Source organism: Aethalodelphis obliquidens, unplaced genomic scaffold, assembly GCF_003676395.1.
Source record: "Aethalodelphis obliquidens isolate GAN/ISIS:26980383/991018 unplaced genomic scaffold, ASM367639v1 scaffold46, whole genome shotgun sequence".
NCBI lineage: Eukaryota > Metazoa > Chordata > Mammalia > Artiodactyla > Delphinidae > Aethalodelphis > Aethalodelphis obliquidens.
The window spans coordinates 5920604-5938921 of NW_020837990.1; the positions used below are offsets into that span (position 1 = coordinate 5920604).

At 40.8% G+C, this 18318-nt stretch overlaps 1 protein-coding gene across 12 annotated transcripts in view; it reads right to left on the bottom strand.

The window, feature by feature from the left end:
• Positions 1–18318, bottom strand: part of KMT2A (lysine methyltransferase 2A) — a 76174-nt gene that overhangs the window by 29982 nt on the left and 27874 nt on the right. For 4 of the 12 annotated variants that reach the window (XM_027082154.1, XM_027082151.1, XM_027082153.1 and 1 more), the window contains 13 exons: positions 14342–16995; positions 12843–13020; positions 11545–11779; positions 9618–9682; positions 8810–9187; positions 8209–8282; positions 7101–7232; positions 6411–6524; positions 2789–2935; positions 2268–2363; positions 1936–2056; positions 865–987; positions 256–440 (listed from right to left, as the gene is read on the bottom strand). In XM_027082154.1, coding sequence (XP_026937955.1) covers positions 256–440; positions 865–987; positions 1936–2056; positions 2268–2363; positions 2789–2935; positions 6411–6524; positions 7101–7232; positions 8209–8282; positions 8810–9187; positions 9618–9682; positions 11545–11779; positions 12843–13020; positions 14342–16995 — 4502 coding nt within the window. The remainder of the gene's footprint in view (positions 1–255; positions 441–864; positions 988–1935; positions 2057–2267; positions 2364–2788; positions 2936–6410; positions 6525–7100; positions 7233–8208; positions 8283–8809; positions 9188–9617; positions 9683–11544; positions 11780–12842; positions 13021–14341; positions 16996–18318) is intronic. The other 8 variants (XM_027082155.1, XM_027082152.1, XM_027082158.1 and 5 more) reach the window with 5 other exon arrangements.

Genomic DNA, 18318 nt, shown 5'->3' on the forward strand with positions numbered 1-18318 from the left:
CCAAATTTCATATTACAACAGCAAGACCTTTGAAAGAGATATGGCCCCTTCCTTCTTCTTACCCCAGAGAAGGGTTTTACTCTTGGTGCTAAAAATTTTCTTAATAGCCTAAGGCCAAAACAAGAAACTCTACAAAACTAAATAAAGAGTGAGGCAAAAGAAAATAAACTGAAAAGCACACACACACAAAAACGCACACATCCCATGATTAGGCACAAACCACCATTCGGAATACAAAATGAGACATGGGCCTACCTGTCGGTAGCGTAGCAAGTGGCTGGTGGTCCGAGAGTTCAACAAGGCTGTCAGTACTTGCTTCAGAGAGATCTGGAGCTCTTTTTCAAGGGCCAGTCGCCACTCCGCAGGGTGCCGCTCAGTACAGTTCACACAAGTGTAGGCCACACTTTCCGGAAGATTAGACAGGATCTCATACATCTCATCTGGGAAAACAAAAACCTACAATGATGAAGTGCTCTGAAGAGTGGGAGACAGGGAAAAGAGAAAGCTATTCCACTGAACTTAATATCAAGCTGCATGTTAGAACAGTATTAAGACTCTCACACCCCTGAAGAACTCATATGTATTGATCTCGGAAGGGACGTTATTAACACTAACTCAGGATTTAGTCACTGGAGAATCAATAGGTTATGGTATCCACAAAGGACAGCGAATAAATATCTTAAAGAATGTGTTCAAGATAAATGAGCACAAATTTAACACAATGTTCTTATTTTAGAGACTAAAAAATAAATTTAAAAAGACTTCAAGTAACAACACTACCATAATTTTATGTTTATAGTACTTTGGGGGCTGTAAATGCAGCTGTACCAAGAAAGAAGGAAACTGTAATAAAAAGACTCCAACCTTCTGTACCTGAAAGATTCTCACATTTGGAATGGACCCATCGATCACATTTCCCACACTGCATCATCTTACTCTCGTAGTCATCATCATCATAACACTTATCACAGAGAGGACAGAAGTTTCCTGAAAGCAAAGCAAAGTTTTCAGCAGAGCTTTGGTTCACATAACCAACGCCTCTAAAGCCCTTGACCCACATATGCCAATGTGATGTAAAATGCCAGCCACCATATTCTGCTTCTGAAACTACTTACAAATGCCAGCATGCACCTACCATGGAATGTTTACACATCTGTAAAGTGTTAAGATTATTCTGAGCTCTCAGGATATGCCACTAGTTCTCTTCTTTAGACCCATTTTTAAAGGTCATAAGGTAGATTTTATAGATAACGTAACAGAATGGAAGAGAGAACTTTCTCTCTTAAACATTCCAAAGAAATGTTTAAATTTTTAAAAAAGAGGAGAGGGTAATGGGAGTAAAAACACAGTTAATTTACACTTTTCCCTTATTCCTAGTGCTTTTACATTAGAGCTTAGAGCAGTGCTTCCTAAAATTCGGAAAAATAGACACCCTTCATCAATTTGTTTTATCCACGTATCACCTCTTATTATTTTTTACTTAATAGACTTCACATTGATTTGCTTATTTTAAATAGCTTCAATAGTGAACTTTATATCGTTATCATCCTAAGTCAGTTTAATGTATTGGCTATAATTTTTTTCTAGCACAACTATTAAGATCAAATCTTTGACTCAGTACCACCTAAAGTCATTTCTGAAACAATCAAATGGATATATACCTCACTTTGGGAAATACTGGTTTAGAGCATTTCTTTGTGGTGAGTTACTATAAAAAGTCTCCTTGATTCATCCCCCCAAAGATAACAAAACCTTCCTAGTTGCTCTACGCCTCTGTGTAAGGAAAAGAGCAAGACCAGAAACTTAGGAAATTTGTCTAAATGGCATCCTGGACAAGAATGGTAAGACCTTTTCATTCCACTGCAGTGTCCAGTTCACCTCCCAAACACTAAGTACAACCTCTAAAAGTTGACAAAACTGGCTTTTCTGAGGTACCTTTAGCAAAGAGTTTGGCACAATCATGGCAGAGTGAGAAATCGTGAGACCACTGTGCATCCCACCCTTTGCCGGGAGTCGTGGATCCACAGCTCTTGCAGCGAACACACTTGGTACAGATCTGGAAGACATGAAAGAAATTCAATAGGAACTTCTTATTTTTAATATCTCTTCTTATTTAAGAAGGTCTCAAATGCAATCCATTTCTAGAGTTGACTTCTCTACTGGGACGGCTTTTCTTCCTCAAGCAGGATAGCCCTCTTACAATTTGTGCACGCCTGACAGTCCCATGACAATTCTCTCTGAAACTGCCCATTGTGTGAGAAACTCACCCAAACTTTCTTTTTCTTTGTGGGTTTGGTGGGGTAATTTGGTCCCAGGCACTCAGGGTGATAGCTGTTTCGGCACTTATTACACTCCAGCAGCTGCTGTAAGAAAATAAGAAGGCAAAAAGGTGGGCATCACCTCACCTTCACTGGACACCTGTCACTTAGTACCCCATTTCATACTTATCTTCAAGTAAATACAGCACATCACTGTGACGGCTTAAATTTCCTCATAAATTATTTACTCTCAAGGCATAGGGATTTATGTCCTGCCAAAGGCACTCAGTGGTGAACATTCTGATAAAGGAGATTTGATTTATTTTGAGGATCTTATCCAATGCCACGTTTTCTGCTATACTCCCAAAATTAAATTAAAACACAACAATAGGCAATCGATTACACCCAGTTAAACAGTAAAAACAGGCTAAGCCAACAGAGGAAATACGTGCGTACGAAATCCTAGATTAAAAGGCAGAAATGGAGATACAGAGTAATACTGTAAGTGGCCCCATTACTCAGCGTCGTACCTTGGTGGCCTGGTGCTGCCTTCCACAAACATGACAGAACTTGCAGCGCCGACAACACCAGTTTTCCAGCTGGTCCTCCAGAGGGCGCTCGTGCTCCTCCAAACAAAACTTGTGGAAGGGCTCACAACAGACTTGGCAATACACAAACTAGGGTAAGAAGGGAACACAGAGGCGGTCAGATAGCACGTAGAAATATCAACCAAATCCTACCTGCTTACTTTGAGCTTTAGGAGTAGTGGTGTACATACTGTATTCAACATGTTCACTAAGCAATGACTATGTTAAAAAAGGAGAATACTGGGGAGTTTCAGGGGACTAAAGTAGTAATAATAGTAGAATTATAAAATAACTAAATAGATACAATCTAAGATTTCATAGAATGTGCTTAAGTGCCATAAAAGAGGTATCAACAAAGAGCTAAGGCAATGTAAAAGAGTGGGGTAAGGGGAAATAGGGATGGTTTTAAAGGCTCTCTATAATCTACTAAATGACTGTAAGCTCTGGTTTGTCCTTCCCATCTCTAATTTTAGAAATAAGTTATTTTCATACTGATAAAGAGATTTTCAGAAATTCAAATGAGTGTGACTCATAATTTTCTTCTGCCATAAAAAAATCAGTGGGACAACTGGTCAAAACTAAAGTCTACTTAAATAATTGTAATATATCAACGTTAATTTCCTGATTTTGATAATTATATTGTGGTTATATAAGAGGATGTCCTTGGTTTTAGGAAATACACAGTATAAAATTTAGAGGTAAAAAGGCACATGTCTGCAACTTGCTCTCAAATTTTAAGAAAAAAAAGTCTACATATAAAATGTGTGTACATATTTTATTTCTTATTTTGTACGATACATATACAAAGAGAAAAGGATAAAGCAAATTAAAAATATTAACGCTAAAGCAATTTTACTCCAATAAAAGAAAATATTGGGCTTCCCTGGTGGCGCAGTGGTTGAGAGTCCGCCTGCCGATGCAGGGGACACGGGTTCATGTCCCGGTCTGGGAAGATCCTACATGCCGCGGAGCGGCTAGGCCCGTGAGCCACGGCCGCTGAGCCTGTGCGTCCGGAGCCTGTGCTCCACAACGGGAGAGGCCACAACAGTGAGAGGCCCGCGTACCGCCAAAAAAAAAAAAATTAATGCTTGGGGAATCCAGGTAAAGGGTGTATGGGAATTCTTTGTACCACTCTTGTAGCTTTTCTGTAAATCTGAAATCATGTCAACATAAAAAGTTTTAAAAAATTTGAATGGAGGGAAAATTCATCAAGCACTGGTTATGCTTTAGGAGTGCAATGTAGGCAGTGGGCTATTCATTTTCTAATTTCAGTTTTTAGGAATCCTGTGGGATTGCTGTCACAGCTACACAATTTAAATTAGAGCAATTATACTCTGGAAAAAAAAAAAAAACCTGTTTTAACACAGAAGTTGAAGTACTGGTGTTACGAAAATAAGTTATTCCTGTGGGTAACATGTATATGGATGTAACGAAAGTTAAGATTATGTAGGAAAAGAGGTACAGTAGACCCCTAGCACTTATATAGACTGAACAGTCTCAGTTTCAATGCTATCTAAAGCAACTCCAGCACTTAGAACAATATATTGTTCGTAACAGGAACTAAGAAAATATTTCCTTAACGAATACCAGGCAAAAATTTTGCTAATGTAATGTAATGTAATTTATTTCTTTAATGCCTTTATTTTATTTTATTAAATGTCTGAATCACTAAATTTTTTAAAAAAATACTGAACGTTTACAATGACAATTTTGCATTTCTCTGTATACTTTATCATATAATGATGTCATATATTTTCTAAATTTCTTAAATCTATATTTAAGATACAACCATATAATAAAAAACCCAAGGAAAACAAAACTTACACCTCCAAATTATTGTTTATCCCATTACTATTTAAGCTGCTAATTTTTGCCCATTAAAACTCCTTTTTTCTTCACATATTTAAAAATCCATATACTGGTATCATTTTCATTTAAAAAGTCACTCTTTAATATATAACTTTCAGCATACGGTTATTTGTGAATATAATTTTGCAGAAAAATTACTTTATGTCTGATAGTTTACTTTTGAAATTATTTAGAAAGCTTAAAGATGTAGAAGAAAAATAGCGTATCGGATTATATAATCTGCATACATAAAGGATTTGCATTGAACTAAATCACAGAGGCAGTTTTGGTGAACTCTTATTCAATATTGTCTGCACTTGCTAATGCGTAATTTAAAATAGCAAGTGGGCAGGACTGAATGTCTTAGTTAGTGAGTCTCAATGATTGCTCAACATCTGGATTACAACTTGGCTTTGGGTTTTCTTTATGACCTTAGAATACATATGTGACAAATAATAACCTAAGGAGGTATTCAGGAATTGAGAACTGTACGAATGACAAATTACTGCTTCCTAGTTAAAATTGTGCTACCTTTTTTTCCCCTTATGGTAAAGATGGCACATACTCACTGCAGGAAAACTCAAAAAGATAAAGAAAAAACAAAAGTCAACCACAATCCAACTACACTCTTAAGATTTTGGTGTAAATCCTTCAGAATTCTTTCTACATATATATTTCAAAAACATTTTTCCAAACCAAAATGGGATCATGCTTTTTACATACTATTTTGTGACCTGCTCTTTTAACTAAGTGATGTGTCATGGACATCTTTCCATGTCAATATGAATCTATATTATCATCTTTAGGACTTCATATGTGCCATTATACGCATGTCCTATAATTACTTTAACCGAAGTACCAGCCCCTTATTGATGACTTTTCGGGTTGTCTCCAATTTTTTATTATCATAAATACTGAAATAAACCCTTCTGTTTATTATATATATACAAATATTTATACATATAGAAGGGTTTATTATATACATACATGTATACAAATATACATACACATATAATTTATCTAATTATATCCTCAAGATAAATGCCTGGAGTGCAATTGCTGGGTTAGAGGGTATACCCATTTTAAAGATAAATACATACTTCCAAACAATCTTCTCAGAAAGACTGGAACTAATTTAGATTTCCAGAAACAGAAAGTCTCCATTTCCACTTGATCCTTTTTATCATGCTTTAATTTACAGTGTTTGGTAATCGGAAGGCTTCACGCTCCCCTCCCACCATGTATTTACTTCTCGTTTTGTGAATTATATACTCCTGCCCTTAGACTATTTTTTTTACTGAGTGTTTTCCTTTTTCTTATTAATTGCTAAGAGCTCTTTATAGACAAGGAAGTTTTGCTATTCAACATAAAACAACTATCAACAGCATATCTCTTTTTCTAGAAAAACATTATTTCTTCCATGTTTGGACATCTAGCAAAAAATCAGAACTCTACTAATGAGTGAATTTAAGAGATGAAACTATTAAACTTTTCACACTCAATAACTGCTACTCTAAAAAAAAAAAACCTGCTACTCTAATAAAAAGCAGACTCCTTCCTGAAATTTCTAAAAAACTTCAAAGCATTGCATTTGCAGGTTTCAACAGGATATAGTGCCTGCTATATACCAACAAAACAGAATAGAATGATTTCTTTCATCACAGCAAAATAATCTATCAGTATGCTGTCTGGGGTACCAAGAAGCAGGATATCTTACCTCTACATGCCCACTACTGGCACAGAGAAAGCAAACCACCCTGGGTGTTATAGGAACAGAGGTCAAGATTCCTAAGCCTCCCATCTCCCACACATTTTCTGCTTCACAATCCTCCTGCAGAGAGAGAGGAAAAGATAATTTTGACAGTTTTACGACACAACGCTGCACTGAAAAAACGCTGCATTGAAAATAAGGACGAAAAGCATAAAATTAGAGTGACACCAGAATGTTGAGAATATTTCATCTCAATGAGTTCAAAATAACTGCCGCTTTAAAAATTTTAAATCTCAGACACAAACTCTTAAAAGGCTCACCTGTTAACTACAATGCAAAGATTTACTGGGATTGAATTTCCCTTAGAGTTTTGCTGATTCAAGCGATCATCATGGTTTGATAATACCTATGTGAAAGAAGCACTTCCTCAGATACTGTTCTCATCTAAAAGCACTTTACAGCTCAGGATGGGCAGGACTGGCTCCGTGCCTCTGTACTTCAGTCAGTTCACAGACTGACCTGGTAACACCGACCGGAGTTCTCACACACCTGAACCCATCTATTAATGGCAGCTCTTCATTCGTCCGCCCCGCCCCCCGAATGAATTTCCTCTCTTTCAACACCTTTGGTAACATCATTTTCTCGATTTAAACTCCACAACACTCAATATACTCCGTGGTCACTGAACACTTTTACCTTAAAGTCCACTCTGATCCTGTGGACTCCATCTGCTGGGACTTTTTGCTTTGAACTATTGCCATTGGAAAGAGTGCTGAGGATGTTCAAAGTGCCTGCATTCTCCTGCTTATTGACTGGAGGTGGTTTTTCCTATGGGGATAGAAGATGGATAAAGAACAAATCCACACCCTGCCTGCCTTCACTCTTGCAACAGATAATAATGCAAATGACAAATCTTAATAGATCTGGAAAACATGTTTCCAATATAAGTATCCTAGAGAAACAGACAAGTAATCTTCAGGAGAATTTTTTTTTTCCATTGAAGCATTTTATTGGCACGTATGTATTTATACCCCTAGAAAACACATCCCAGGCTTTTCCCTCCTGCGTGTCTTCATCTTGCTTCCTCGTGGTCCACGATGCCAGCTGAGGTTGTCAGTACAATGAAACCACACTGACCAGATGGGAGCAGGTTATTCTGCCATTTTTCTAGATCTTGGAGTTGCACACATCAAATCTGGGGCTGATCACTCCACACTTGTGTAACCTGCCTATGAGATTCAAAACAATTTTCCCAGCTCTGTGATCGTCAATGATTTCAGATTTGCCAATGTAACCATGCTTCATCATCACAGTTTGAAACTGGATAGTAACTCTGGAACACGACTTAATAAGAACCTGGCATTTGTCTCTCTTTTCAGCATTGCTGATGCTCTCGAGAGCATCAGCCTGGACGTGCATGCACACCACTATGGGGGCACAGAAAGAACTGGAAAAGTCTTTAAGACCTCTCTCTCCACATAATAAAAATAGTGAGCGATTGTTATAGACAAATACTGCTAACGGACGTTGAGGGGGAAAAAAATTATACTCATCAGCCTGCAGCATAAGCATAAGCATGTGGGGCTACAAAGAAGGGGAAAACAACAACGGGAAAAAAAAGAAAAAAAGGGAAGTGAGCTAAAGCCTAAACCTGAAGTTTGCTAATTTTAAGAAATTCCACTGCCATCTACACAGAAGCAGAAATGCAGTTTCACTCAATCACGTAAATGTCAAGGATAAGGCTATTTCCCTACAGAATAGAACACATCTTTGACAAATGGCAGGGAAACAAATCTTTCCTCACCTTTTCTTTAGGCTTTTGTTTTACAGGAATACTGGGGCGAGGAGCCACTTTTTTCTGCTTGCTTTGCTCTGGACCTAAAGAATTCAAAATAAACTGCCGTCAGATGCCACTAAATTGACAGTTAATGCTAAATAGCAATGATGACTCTAGCACTGATTGGCCTGCAAAGAAAGGGGCATTAGAAAAAACAAAAAACCATTTAAACTCTAGGCTTTGAATAGGAAATTAAGACAGTATCTCCAACTTAACTGGTTTTTGCTTCTATTTCTTTATTATTATATAACAGTTAAAAGAGAGCTAATTGGAACTTCCCTGGTGGTCCAGTGGTTAATACTCCACGCTCCCAATGCAGAGGGCCCGGGTTTGATCCGTAGTCAGGGAACTAGATCCCGCATGCATGCCGCAACTAAAAGATCCCTTGGGCCACAACTAAGACCCGGCGCAGCCAAAAAAAAAATTAAATAAATATTTAAAAGAGAGCTAGTTTTCTTGTATCAAAGACTTAACAATATACATTTCAGGTTTCCAAATGCTGTTTAAGATGTCAGTGTCCTGTGCTGGTACTTCCGGTTCAGCAGCTCTTCCTGCTGTCCTCACTCACCTGACTCTGGAGGTGGAGGCTGCTTTTTCTTGGGCTCACTAGGAGTGGTCTTGGGGACTTCTTTTCTCGGTGGTGCTGTGCTGGGGGGCTGTAGGGGGATGGCTGGTGCTGGCTGGGAGACCTGCTTGCTGGACTTCCTGGAAGAGGGCGTGGCCACTTGTTTGGCCTCAGCTCCTGGGGTGGAGGCATTCCCTTCCTCACTCTTGTCCTCCGGAGGCTTCCGCGGAGGTGGCTCACTGTTGCTTTTCTTGGGGGCGGGATCCTCTCTTGCTGACGGGGTAGACTTCTGACTAGAGTCCGCCAAGCTCTTCACAACACTGCTCTCTTTGCTCTCTTTCTTTTCACTGGTCTTAGACTTTTTCTCTTTCTTCTTCACAGCTGGGGGTGGGGGGGAAATGCAAGATTATTTTTCTGTGAGAAAATTTTATTTAAAATATAAGTATAGGAATGTAACAATCTTAGTCTCAGTTTCCTACAGCTAAAGTTGACACTGGAAGACTCAAGAAAGTTAATGCCAAGTTGGCAAGTGAAACAGGTATACTCTTATTACTCTAGGAAATGAAATATAATGTAATTTTTTGTATGAATTAAAAGAAATTTTTCTTATGGAAATATTCAAACATACTCCAAGGTGAAGGGAAGAGTAAAATGAACACTCATGTACCTATCACCCAGCTTCAACAACCAACAGCTCCCTGGGAAACAGCAGTACTTGAAAAAAGGCTAGTATTCTCTTTACACTAGATGTACACAATTATATGACATTAAAGCAGGAAGCATTTGGGGGAAGATCTTTTGACAACACTACCTTTTGCTTGCTTCTGAAGGTAGGCTTTGGAAGGCATCCATTGTAGATTCTGACATTTTCTCATCCTAGAATAATAAGGGATACCATAAAGTAAACTTCATTTAGGAGAGAAGCAATTGAAGCACATATTAATTCGTCTGCAAGAATCTGTGAACCTTGGGCTTCCCTGGTGGCGCAGTGGTTAAGAACCCACCTGCCAATGCAGCGGACACACGTTAGAGCCCTGGTCCGGGAATATCCCACATGCCGCGGAGCAACTAAGCCCGAGCACCACAACTACTGAGCCCGCGCTCTAGAGCCCACAAGCCACAACTACTGAAGCCCGCGCGCCTAGAGCCTGTGCTCCTCAACAAGAGAAGCCACTGCAATGAGAAGCCCCTGCACCGTGACAGAGTAGCCCCCACTCACCACAACTAGAGAATGCCTGCGCGCAGCAACAAAGACCCAACGCAGCCAAAAATAAATTAATTAATTAATTTAAAAAAATAAAAAAAGAATCCATGAACCTTTACTCAGGTTCATTTTGAGAGTTGAAAAAAGGACTGCTCATTATTTAAATTCAAGCCTTTAAATCCTTTGATCAGCAATTTCACCTACCTTGAGGATCTAAAAGGAGCAAATATCAAATTATTTTTGAAATGGGACTCAAATGTCTTGCAACCCAGTACTGACTAGCGCCACACACAAAACGATCAGTCGTTACTTCTCGCAGTCAAATCAGTTCTGCTCCCTTATGAGATTATTATTCATATAGTAATCTGAATACAAAATGGACTAAAATTACCCGAGTCCTTTGTCTGCCACTACAATGCTACAGGTCTATCTCAGGGCTTTGAGAGATATTTCTATCCTCAGTTTATTGAAACTCAAAACTTAATTTGAAGTTTAATATTGAACTGAATCCACTGCAACCCCTAAATTTAGTGCCATTTTATCTTGCTATCATGTACATTTTTTTGCTGTTCTGTGAATTGTCTCACTTCTTTCCACTAATGGGACTGAGACAAGATTCTTGCTTAAGGCCAGACTAAACCAAAGCACAGAACTTCTCTGTCTCCTAGAAACTGTCTCCCCTTAAGTAAGTAATGCAGCATTTCTCCCAATTATGTTTTATATAAGTCACTTTCATGTTATTCGTTCATTCAGCAAACATCTACGGATAATATCCATTCCTGGTGCCAGGCACTTGATGAGATACTCAACCACCAAAATTTATTTATGCAATTCTCTTGATCCACTTTAAACAAATTATCCCAGAGAGTAGAAAGTGCATCCACAAACTGACTAGAAAAAGGGAAAAAAGGTAGAGTAATCAAAACTTCCAGGGAATTCCCTGGCGGTCTAGTGGTTAGGACTCGGCGCTTTCACTGCCGTGGCCCGGGTTCGATTCCTGGTTGGGGAACTAAGATTCCGCAAGTAGCGTGTGGGGTGGGGGAAGACTTTCATAGGCATGAAAATATGCTGAGAGTTAGCGAGTGGAGAGACTTATATCACCAATATTTCCTGAATGCCATAAAGATAAAGGTAATTTCAGTTGACCTGATAAATAGCAGGCCTAAACTCATTGGTGATTAAGTAGAAACCCTCCAGAGTTGCACTGATATGGCAGCTCTAGACACACGTGGCTATGTGAATTCAAAATTACAGGGAGTTCCTCAGTCACACCAACCATGTTTCAGGTGCTAAACAGCCATGTGGCTAACGGCTACCACACCGACCTGAGCAGATACAGAACATTCACAGCGCTGCACCTGAGGATTTCTGATTTAAGCACAGCCCAAACCCAGCACAGCCCAAAATCCAAGCGTACAACTCATCTTGCAACTTGAGGTGACTTGGTACAACCACACTGGGCATTCGGGCGCATTTTCTCTGTGACAAGCGGGACAGTGGCTGAGACCAGCCCCCCAGAGAGACGCGCACTCACTTGCAGCACTGCTTCTTTATGTTGCGGCCACCAAACTTGGGCTTGTCCAAGCAGTTAGTGCACACACCACAGTCCTCAGGCACCTGGCAGCCGGGACACTGTCCACACCGCCTTGACCGCCGTCCCTTCTTTACTGGAGGTTCCTGCGGCGCCTTGTTTCTGGTGACGGGTTTAATTGGTTTGATGGGCGGAGCAAGAGGTTCGGCGTCTTCTGAGCCAGCAATCGATGACTTGTCTGTTAAAGAAATGTGGCATTAGCTCTGACAGAGTATCTGGCTCCTTCCTGGGAGCAGAGGGGAGATTCTCAAAATCTACTGATGTTAGTATATACATTCAAACGTTGTTTTAATTGAAACTCCAAAAATCAAATTCATTACAATAAAAATATTCATATGCAGAACAGAGAGCCTGTTTTAAATAATTAAATGTTTAAAAATGCCTATAACTTGCAGTTTGATGAAAGCAGAAATCCAAACAATGAAAACAAAATACAGTGTAACCGAAAGTCAAGAACATGAATTGAGGGAGTTCCCTGGTGACCTAGTTGTTAGGATTTGGCACTTTCACTGCAGGGGCCCGGGTTCGATCCCTGGTTGGGGAACATCCTGAAAGCCACGCAGCGTGGCCAAAATACAAAAAATAATTAATTAATGTTTTTAAAAAAAGAAAATATGATTACAAAAAAGAAAGTAAAGAAAGCATTAAAAAAAAAAAAAGAATATGAATTGAATGCTTCTGAAGACTCTCTAAACCTCTAAATTTCATCTGAGCAGTCACCCATGAGAACGTGCCTCACAGACCTGAAACCACAGGGCCCCCAGCTGCTGTGCTCTGAAATCCAGGGGTACAGAGGCCACAATTACCACAGAGGTTGCTCTCAGGCAGTGACAAGCATGGCAGGGATACTAGGGTAGGCCTGTTCCAGGGAGACACGAGACTCCTCTGACAGTCAATGTTTGCTCAAGGGCTCCCTGACAGCCTTGCCGAGCTTTCTCACACTGCACGGCATCCAGGAAGATTCTGCCCAGCCTTCCTTCCCACTCTCCTTCACTAGGGTCAGACTTACAGAGCAGTCTGACAGCTCTCCCAGCCCTTCCTGACTCCCTCCCCATTTTCTCTCTCAGGCATTTCCTCTAATAACACCCTTACACATTTAATCCCCCCGCCCTCCGCCATCTGGTTTTTGGAGGACCCAGCCTAACATATAATGCTATGAAGAGCCTACTGGGCACTCCCAGGATGATCAGCAAACAAACCCAGTGTCTGCTCAGACCTCAAGGTTGACATCCCCGACCTACCATCATTTCCCATGGAAGACAAAATCTTTTCTCGTTCTTCCCAAGGTAAGGCACTCAGGGTGGGCATGTCATCAGGAAACACAGCTCGTTTTCGGCCAAGGGCAACAGCAGCTCTTCTGCAGACGTGTTTAATCCGGGGTCCTCGCACAGAGGTCTCCGATGAGTCACTTTCTTGACCCTGAGGAGGAGGCAAGCCAAAAACAAACAATAACAACCATATGCGTTGAAAATATAATTGAATGAAGCCAAGGTATAGTTGATTAACTTATAGATTCAACACATACAACTCTAGTTATTCCCAGCTGATAGGCCATATCAATATATAGAAATCACCTACTTCTAAAATTGGCAGAAAAGGATTCTAATCAAAAAACAGAAATCAGCTAAGCTTCTATTCCCAATTATACTACTTCTTTAAAATTTTCCTCAAAAAAAAAATCAAGCTGCCAGTCTGCATTATCAAGAAGCTCATTCTCGTGTAAACTGGGCTTATCGAGCCACAGACTATTTCTTATATTTCCCTGATCAACAGAGAAGTAGGGGGAAATAACCTATACATGGAAGTATAAAAGGCCACGGCTCCAAACAGAAATGTCTCACACTTTGAAGAGCCACGGCTCCTACCACTAGGAGGTTAACCAAAAACATCCAAAATGGTGTCGGAAATAAGTCTCATCATATTCCTGCTAGACCTCTCAACTGGCAGAATTACTAAATGTAAATGTGGCCCTACGCTGAATAACATTAAAACCTAAGTTTGTGGTCATCTTAACCTAACTTGACATGTTGGTATAAACACGCATCTACTACATGACGATGTTTAAAAACAATCTAAAGATTGGCAGGTTTTCTCAGAAAAGACCAGTGCCTAGCTCGCTTTGTTAATTAAAAAAAAGAAAAAAAAAAGCTCTTCTTTACAAAAATCTGTTTGTCATCATCTTAACTAACTGAATTGTACAGCTTTTCTGTATCACAACTTGAGGCTAAGTGCTTCTCATATGTATTCTGCAGATACCTATTTTCTATTGGTCTGATCACTCACAGCTCAGAGGAAGAGATTCCCCCCGTCCCTGTTTCCTATAGGAAACAACAGTAAAACAATCTGACTGCAAAAATGCATCTTCAAAATTAAGTCACAGATTCCATTACACCAAACCCATTAAGTACAAAACAGCTCAGCGTTCAGGGTAATGTGGCCCCACGTACCTTTCAGTCTTGGTTCACCGCTTTCCTACACATACCAGTCCAGCTATCCCCGTTCCTCAAGTATGCTTTATACTTTTCTATCTCTACCCTACACTGTTTCCTCTCCTTAAAAATTTCTCCCCTATCATTTTCTACCTATCAAAATCCTACCCGTCCGTAAAGGACCACTGCGAATGCCACCATCTTTTCCTGATTCCCATACCTGGATCTAACTGAAACACTCAGCCTAAAACTTGCTCCTAGACGGGGCTCGAGAAACTGTTGATTTTAATGGGCAAGATGGAAAAGAGTACCTGTGCTTTGGGCTGGTCAGTTTGTTTAAGACTCTTACTCTTCTCAATCTTGCAGAGCTGGGCTTTGGCCTTTTTTAGGAGGCTGGCAACCCTCTTGTCAGTCATTGGAAGCTTGTCTGCCTGAGCCAACATGGAGCCTATGGAGGAAGTGGAATGTTTAACAGTGCTAGATGAAGGAGTGGAAAGGCAGAGGGTTTTCTCCTTCTCCAGGGATGGGGCAGTTGGGCCGAGGTCCAAGTTGGTTTTTTCCAGATTTCCTCTCCCTTTCTTTATAAGTATTTTGGTTTTGACAGCTGTTGTATCCCCAAGAGTCACAGAAGCAATATCAGTCCCAGAATCAAGTGATGAAGACTTCTTCCGCCCGGTTGCTTTTTTGGCAGAAGATGAAGTGGCCACATCTTCACCAACAACCTTCTCTTTGGAAACCCTACCCACAGGATACAAAGCAGAGCTACTCTGAATTTCTGATCCCTTTTTCCTTTTCTCTTTCCTGGACTCCCGCTTATTCTCTTTCTCTCTCTCCCGGTCTCTCTCTCTACTCTTGTCCTTCTCCACGCTCTTGTCAGCATCTCGCTCTTTGGACAGCTCCTCAGGGGCTTTGTCTTTATTTCTCCCTCTCTCAGTCTGAGAGCCTGGGGTAAACCAAGGGAAGAGAGGAGTGGGACTACTGGACGAAAATGGCTCTGCCGGAGCACTAGTCTGCTTCCTTGGTCTCTGGTTTTTCTCTGCAGATTCCCCAGACTGAGTCAGGGAGTGAGAAGGAAAAGTAAAAGTTGGGTTTAAGGCACTAGTGGCAAGAGGACTAACAGAAATGCTTAACGAGGAAGAGACAGAAGACGGTGGGGTGAGAGGTGACAGCTCAGAAGTGCTAAGCCTTCCACTTCTTGTCCTCATGGAGTGAGAAGGAGATCTTGGTTCCGATCGAATAGGGCTAAACACTTTTCTTTTCCTTTTCCTGTTAGATACTCCTGAAGAAGATGTTCCAGCAGAAGTTCGATTACTAGGCAAGGTTACAGACTCAAATATCCTAGAGTGAGCCTCACTTGGAGTAAATCGTGGAGCTCTCAGAAGAGGGCTCCTTTTGTGCATATCAAACCTTGTTCCAGAATGGAGTGGCGAAAACAATCGGGCTGAAGCAGCAGTACCAGATGTAGAAAACCCGGACGCGAAGCCGACATCCTCAGGAGTCAGTGGAGGGGGGCGGAAATTATCAAATATTGGTTTGCGAATAAGACCTTCTTTGGCATACTTTGCTGAGGAAAAGTACTGTGGCTCTGACCTAGAGTGCTTTAAAGAAGTCCACCTAAATGTCGGTTCTCGCAAAATAGATTTTCGCTTCCCTTGCATGGGAGCGGCAGAAGTAGGCAAAAATGGTGATGCTAAAGGGATGGTTGGAGGCATGAGCCAAGGTGTGTGGTCAGAGATACTGGAGGCTGGCTGCAGCGGGGGCGGTGGAGTAAGCAGGGGTGGAGGTGGCGAGGAAGAGGTCTGCTGCTGGGGGGCACTTTGTAGGGTGGACAACTTTTTCGTCGTTCTAGATCCAAAACTTCTCTCTGACACTGAATACCTTCTGCTTCTCCTGTCATTACTATCGTTTTCTGGGGACTGGGAAATAGGCAGTGGAGTGTGAACTTCGGGGGTATCGCTCCGCTCTTCAGGAAGTACCTGAATCTCCTCAGAGGCCTGAGAATCTGTGGAGGTATCAACACTGGGGCTACTGGACCGGGAGGAGTCTGAAGACATCTGAGAGGAGTGCTGAGAAGCTGCACTTGATTTTTCGGAAGATCCACAGGACGTGGCACTGAATCTACTATTTGGTGTAGACTCTAGTCGGGCAATTTTAATTGGAGGGTCATAATCCTCATCCTCTATGAACCGCCGAGGAGTTTTAATGATCCTCGAGGAGATGGCACTGACAACAGGCATAATGAACTGTCGGATGTTTTTGACCTGTGTCTTCACCTTTCTTCCTTGCAGCTGAGCTGCTTCTTTCTCAATTTTCTTTTGAGCCCCCTTTTTTGCCCTCTGCAAGAGCTGCTTAGCAATTGTTGCATCTGTCCTTTTAGAAGAAGGAATAATCCTAACCGGCTTAATCCTTCGAGGGCTTTGTCTGACTACTGTCTTATCTTCTTTTGTGAGTGGAGGTGTTCCTTCCTTGTCTTTCCGGACCTTCTGGGGCTTTTCCAGTTCAGAGTTAATGAGGAGACCTGAAGGGGTCTTTATCCTTTCTGTTGATGGAGGCCTTCCTCGCCGGCGTACAATCTGTACCCCCTTCCTTCCTATTTGAAGCTTCCCTGTCTTAAACTTTGACTTGAGAGGAGAGAGTTTACCTGCTCTTAATTTTTTAATCTTTGTGGCTTGCTGAAATGTAGCAGAAGGTGTTCGTTTCATTTTCTTCAGGCTATCTTCTTTGTTTCCCTTTGGTAACTCTGAAATGTCCTTTCCATGCGTTATTTTGAGTTTTACTCCAGGGAAGGTGGGAGGTCTTCCTCTCTTCTTTTCTATACTTTTAGAATCTTTCTTCTTGATCTTATCTCCAGATTTGGTCTCTGATTTATTTAGAGGGGAGAACACAGATGGGTCTGAGAGGAGAGCTGAATTTCGGTCAGAGCCACTTCTAGGTCTCCCGCGAGGTTTTCGAGGACTAGTTTTAACTGTGTATAGAAATTAAACAATGAAGAGCATATATTTAGCTTTGTAGTTTAGGTCTTAACTAAGCTGAATATAATTTAGCACAAGCCATTCTGTACTGAACTCTACCTGGGTCTAATCAGTCAATAAAACATCTTAATTGTGCTTAGTTTCTTTTCACCAAAAACCTGCCTCAAAGAAATCAAGTAAATAACATCCTACCTAAAAGAACACTTAACTACCTTTTTGATAGAAAAACTAAGATAATAAGAGGTTTTCAACTGAGCAATTAATATATAAAACTAATTTTCCTACAACTTTGGGTGAACAAGAAGGTTTTTCCTGAATTAAAAAAAGGTGTGTTTTAAAAAAATCTGTATGAGCTTTTCCATATCGTAGCCACCAAGAGTTAATATCTGAGAACACATTTATAGTAAGTCATCCCATTTTTTAAACTCAGAATTTTGGCTTTAATAAATCTGAACAAGGTGCTCTTCAGTCAACAACATACCAACTCCTATAGGCTACAATAATATACCAACTCCTATAGGCAGCTCAGCTTCCTATATTTTCAATCTGCTTTGCCAAAGTAAGTTTAAAAAGTTTCACTGGGGCTTCCCTGGTGGCGCAGTGGTTGAGAGTCCGCCTGCCGATGCAGGGGACGCGGGTTCGTGCCCCGGTCCGGGAAGATCCCACATGCCGTGGAGCGGCTGGGCCCGTGAGCCATGGCCGCTGAGCCTGCGCGTCCGGAGCCTGTGCTCCGCAACGGGAGGGGCCGCAACAGTGAGAGGCCCACGTACCGAAAAAAAAAAAAAAAGTTTCACTGAAAAGAAAAACATTCATTTATGAGACATCAGAATAAGATCACTGAACTCAGTGGTAGGTGAACTAATCAGTGAAATGACATGAGATGTCCATTTATCTATTCCCCTACCTACAGGTTCTTGAACTAGTTAGTCTCAAATTACAAAAAAGATTTAACCATAATTGATGTCAAGAGCAAACTGACAATTTAAATCAGATTTCTTCTATTCTAAATAAAAGGAATTTGCCAACTTATAAATCAGCTCAATTTGCTGCTTATCAAGAGACTTCAGAAAAACCACTGTTTTCTAAAATTCTCTTTTTTTGTTTTTGTTTTTCTTTTTTGGCCATGCTGCACAGCTTGTGGGATCTCAGTTCCCTGACCGGGGATTGAACCCAGGCCCCAGCACTGAAAGCAGTGAAAGCCTGGAATCCTAACCACTAGACCACCTGGGAACTCCCTAAAATTCTTTGTATAGTCTGTACTTTCTTTTCTTTTTAAAGATGTATTCTTTGTTATTGAAGTATAATTGACATACAAT